Raw genomic sequence first — 3,766 nt, 5'->3', positions numbered from 1 at the left:
TTATTCATCCCAGCTATGGGTGGCATCTCGCTCCTAGCCCCTGCTCCTGGGTGCTAAGTCCTACTTACAGCCAAAGAGTTGCCTTATTCTCCTTTCTTTTGGGGCTTCTAGGTCTTTCTTTGACAGCTCTGTTCTGTAGCTGACTTAATGGTCTCCCAGGCAACGTCCTAGCAAGGCAAAAAGGGAGGTGGGGTTCATCTGCTCGGCCCCTCCAGGCTCACGCTGCTTCTGACGGCGCTGACATCCGCCTCCGGAGAGGCAGGATTTGACCTTCACGTCATTGCTCATAGGCTGAGCGTGAAGTAGGATGGGGCTGGTCCAAGCCAGGGGTAGGAAAAGAGGCCACGGAGCCATCATGGGCATTGATCAGCCCTTGGCTGCTGTAATTAGTTGGGGGGGATTTGGTTTGCTCGGAAGGTGTCATCCGTGGGAGAGGGCTGCGCAGCTGGAGTCTCGAGCCCGAGGTGCCCTGGATGCCCGAGGAGATCCGTGCTGTGAGCTGGCCTCAAACATCTGCCAAGGGCTCACAAACTCCTGGGGCACCCGCAGGGACAGCGATGGGGACATGGACAGGATCCAGCCACCCATCCCCGTCCACCATCCCCCGGGACATCACGATCGCAGTGTTGTGACCCCCTGGACAAGCCGGAGACCTCAGTGCCCTGTGCTGGCAGCATCCCGGGGGGGGACGCCACATCCCTCAGAACTGGGGCCGAGAGGGTTTTTGTGCCCACAGCAAGTCAGCGATGGAGCCAGGGACAGACACGAAGGTCCCCAAGACCCAGCCCAAGGCACGACCCTTGGCTTTGGGTCCATCAGAGGAGCTGCTGGCAGTGAGGGGAGGGGAAGAAAAAGACCCCTTCTACCTAGGTTCCAGCATCGCCCTGTGCCAGCCAGGAGAGCCGCTCGCTCTCAGGGAGCTGGTAGCGGCAGCCCTTGGCACCCCTCGGCCACGTTTCATCCTGGGGAGCTGCACCAACCCGGTGAACCAGGACTTCGTGCAGGGACACACACCCGTGTGACCCAGTGTCCCACCAGTCCCACCACAGAGCCACAGTCAGTCACACCACATCCTGCTGCCTCAGTTTCCCCACCTGCGAAGCAGATGAGATGATGCCCTGGGCTAGGGTGTTTATTTTTTCCCCTACAAACCTCAGGTCTTTGCAGAAAAGGGAAGGGTCCGGGGGGTTGAGCGGCCCCCGCCGTGCCCACCCGCATCCCTGCTGCCGTCATCCTCTGAGCTGCATCCCTCCTCTGCTGGCTGCGAGGATGCTGGGGAGAGCTGATCCCTTCTCTTCTCCCTTGCAGGCACCACCTCCGAGCCCGCACTGTTGCCATTCCCAGGTGAGATTCATCTCTTCAAGTCGCTTTTTTCTAGGAACTTTTGTAGTTGAAAAATGCTTTTTTTTGGTTAAAAACAGGGTTTGGGGAATTTCAAAAGAGAAGCATATTGGTTTGGAACAAAAAGCGGCAACAAAAAGCTAAACTTCTTTTACAGAAAGGAAACAGAGATTCTTTATTATCCCTGTTCCACTTATTTTGAGAGGGGAATTTTGCCACCTCCTACTGAGTCCCTGTCCCTGTGCCATTCATCACGCCCAAGCAAATAATTCCCTTGACGTGGCAGGCCAGGGGCGCTTACACGCCTGCTCCCCACCGCCAGCAGCTTGAGAGATCATCTCCATCCCACCAGCTCCCAAGAGGGACTAGGTCCAGACACGTTCATTGAGGCTAATAAGAATTTGCTAACTGTATTTTGTCACTTGTCACCCATCATATGACATCACGTGATGCCACGTATTCGCTTTCCTCTTCTCCCGTTGGGTTATTGCCCAGGCCATTAGCAGGCAAGATGATGGGATGATGGTGCATCTCATTTACGTGTTGAGATGTATTGAGTCCTCATGTCTGCTGCTTCCAGCAGATGAAGAGAAGTCCATGCCCCACCATCAGGTGGGTGGCACCAAGCCAACATCTGCCTTGTGCTACAGCGAAGGCTCACCTTTTTGTTTAAGGAGCAGAGATTTGGAGCAGAGAGGGCTCACACCCTCCCCGTGACACCCACCCGGTGTTTGTCACCTCCTGGCCCCGGGGGCCTGCTGAGGGACCTCTTTCTGCCCATCCTTCCAGAAATACGTCTTGCCAACGGACCCAGCCGGTGTCAGGGGCGAGTGGAGATCCTCTACAATGGTTCCTGGGGGACGGTCTGCGACGACGACTGGGACATCGTGGATGCCAACGTGGTGTGTCGCCAGCTGGGCTGCGGCCATGCCATCACCCTCCCGGCCGCCATGACCTTCGGCCAAGGGAGCGGACCCATCTTCCTGGACAACGTGGACTGCAAGGGCCGGGAAGAAGCCTTGAGTGAGTGCTGGAGCCACGGCTGGGGCATCCACAACTGCTACCACTACGAGGACGTGGCTGTCGTATGCAACGGTAATGAGGTTTGGTTCCTTGGGGGCAAGGAGAGCAGGGGGGTTGCCTGTGGTGCCGCAAGCTTTGGTGTCTGCAGATGCCTTGGAGGAGCCCAAGAATCGTATCTCAGAGCCTGGGTCAGCCAAACCTCCTCTGCACCCTTCCTCCAGCCCTTTCCTCAATCCAGGTCATCTCCCAGTTCGGCATGCTGGTGCTCCATAAGGTGACCAGCCCGTTTTGTGATCCCCGTCACTCCCAGCTCAGGGACTTTGCAACCTCTCCAGCACGATCCCTGGGGAAAGAGCACATGCCCACCCACGCTCCTGCCTCTGAGTCAGCCGCTGCCCAGCTGCTCTTTCCCCTTTTGACTTGTCTGTCTTTAAATTGCTGAGCTTTGCAGTAGGAAATGTTCCTAAAGGTGAGAAAAGCAGGGGAAAGCATTTGAACTTGGCAAGTGAAAGTGGAACGGCTCCGTGCCGACCCCTATATACCCTACACCTTCCTCCTGCGGAGCTACGTAGGGTTTGCTCATCAGCCGCTACGTAGGGTTTGCTCATCAGCCATGCATCAATGGTCAGTAGACGTGAGGCTGTGCAGACCCAGAGCTCGGCCATGGCTGCAAGGGCTCGGTGAATCCCTGCGTCCTACAGAAGGGGGGCTTGGAAAGGGAGGGATGCTGGGTTGGCTGGTGGGTTGGCACAGCTGCAACCAGAGAAAGGAGGTGGTGGATTGAGCAGGAACCCTGAATCAAGGTGCTGCTGGAGAGGAGAGGTGGAAGGGTTGAAGAAGGAGGTGGGGGAGATGGATCTGAGGGCAGAGGAGCAGCTTGAGCCATCGGGTGTTCATAGCTTGGTTGGCGAAGGAGACCAGGAGATGCTCTGGGGTGGCCCTAGAGGAGATGCAGGAGTTTGCCCCAAGCACCAGCCCCCTAGGGAATGTTGGAAGGTTTCAAGAGCCGGCTTTCTGTTGGTTGTGGTTATGGAGGAAAGTGTGGAGCCGGGCAGCTCTTCACCGTGTCGGTGGGCTGGATTTCCTGGGATGCTTCCCGCAGCATTTGGAACGTGTGTGGTTGGCGGTCGAACCACTCGGCTCTGCTCCCATCCAGCTCCCCACACCACCCCAGATAATTTCACCAGCCCAGCCGAGGAGCTGAGACAAGACGGGCAATTTGGTAGCTTGAAGCAACACTGTTGGCAAAAGAAATACAGGGAAAACTAGCAGGAAAATCAAAATATTACTGGTTTAGCCTAGGTCCTCATGCCATGCTGCCAGGCACAACTTCCCACCGTACCAGCAGCCGAGGTCCTGGCTCCATCCACTTTCCTGCACCCACAACCAGGCAGATGGGTCT

General features: G+C 56.7%; 1 protein-coding gene across 1 annotated transcript in view; it reads left to right on the top strand.

Moving 5' to 3' along the window:
- The window catches only part of LOC104168464 (scavenger receptor cysteine-rich domain-containing group B protein-like), a gene marked incomplete at its 3' end in the record, with an annotated part of 18,120 nt that overhangs the window by 11,983 nt on the left and 2,371 nt on the right, over positions 1-3,766 (top strand). Inside the window, exons 3-4 of the mRNA XM_009709055.1 lie at positions 1,309-1,344; positions 2,131-2,436. Coding sequence (XP_009707357.1) covers positions 1,309-1,344; positions 2,131-2,436 — 342 coding nt within the window. The remainder of the gene's footprint in view (positions 1-1,308; positions 1,345-2,130; positions 2,437-3,766) is intronic.

This window comes from Cariama cristata, unplaced genomic scaffold (assembly GCF_000690535.1).
Source record: "Cariama cristata isolate BGI_N322 unplaced genomic scaffold, ASM69053v1 scaffold19621, whole genome shotgun sequence".
NCBI lineage: Eukaryota > Metazoa > Chordata > Aves > Cariamiformes > Cariamidae > Cariama > Cariama cristata.
This window is presented reverse-complemented; position numbering and strand designations above follow the sequence as displayed.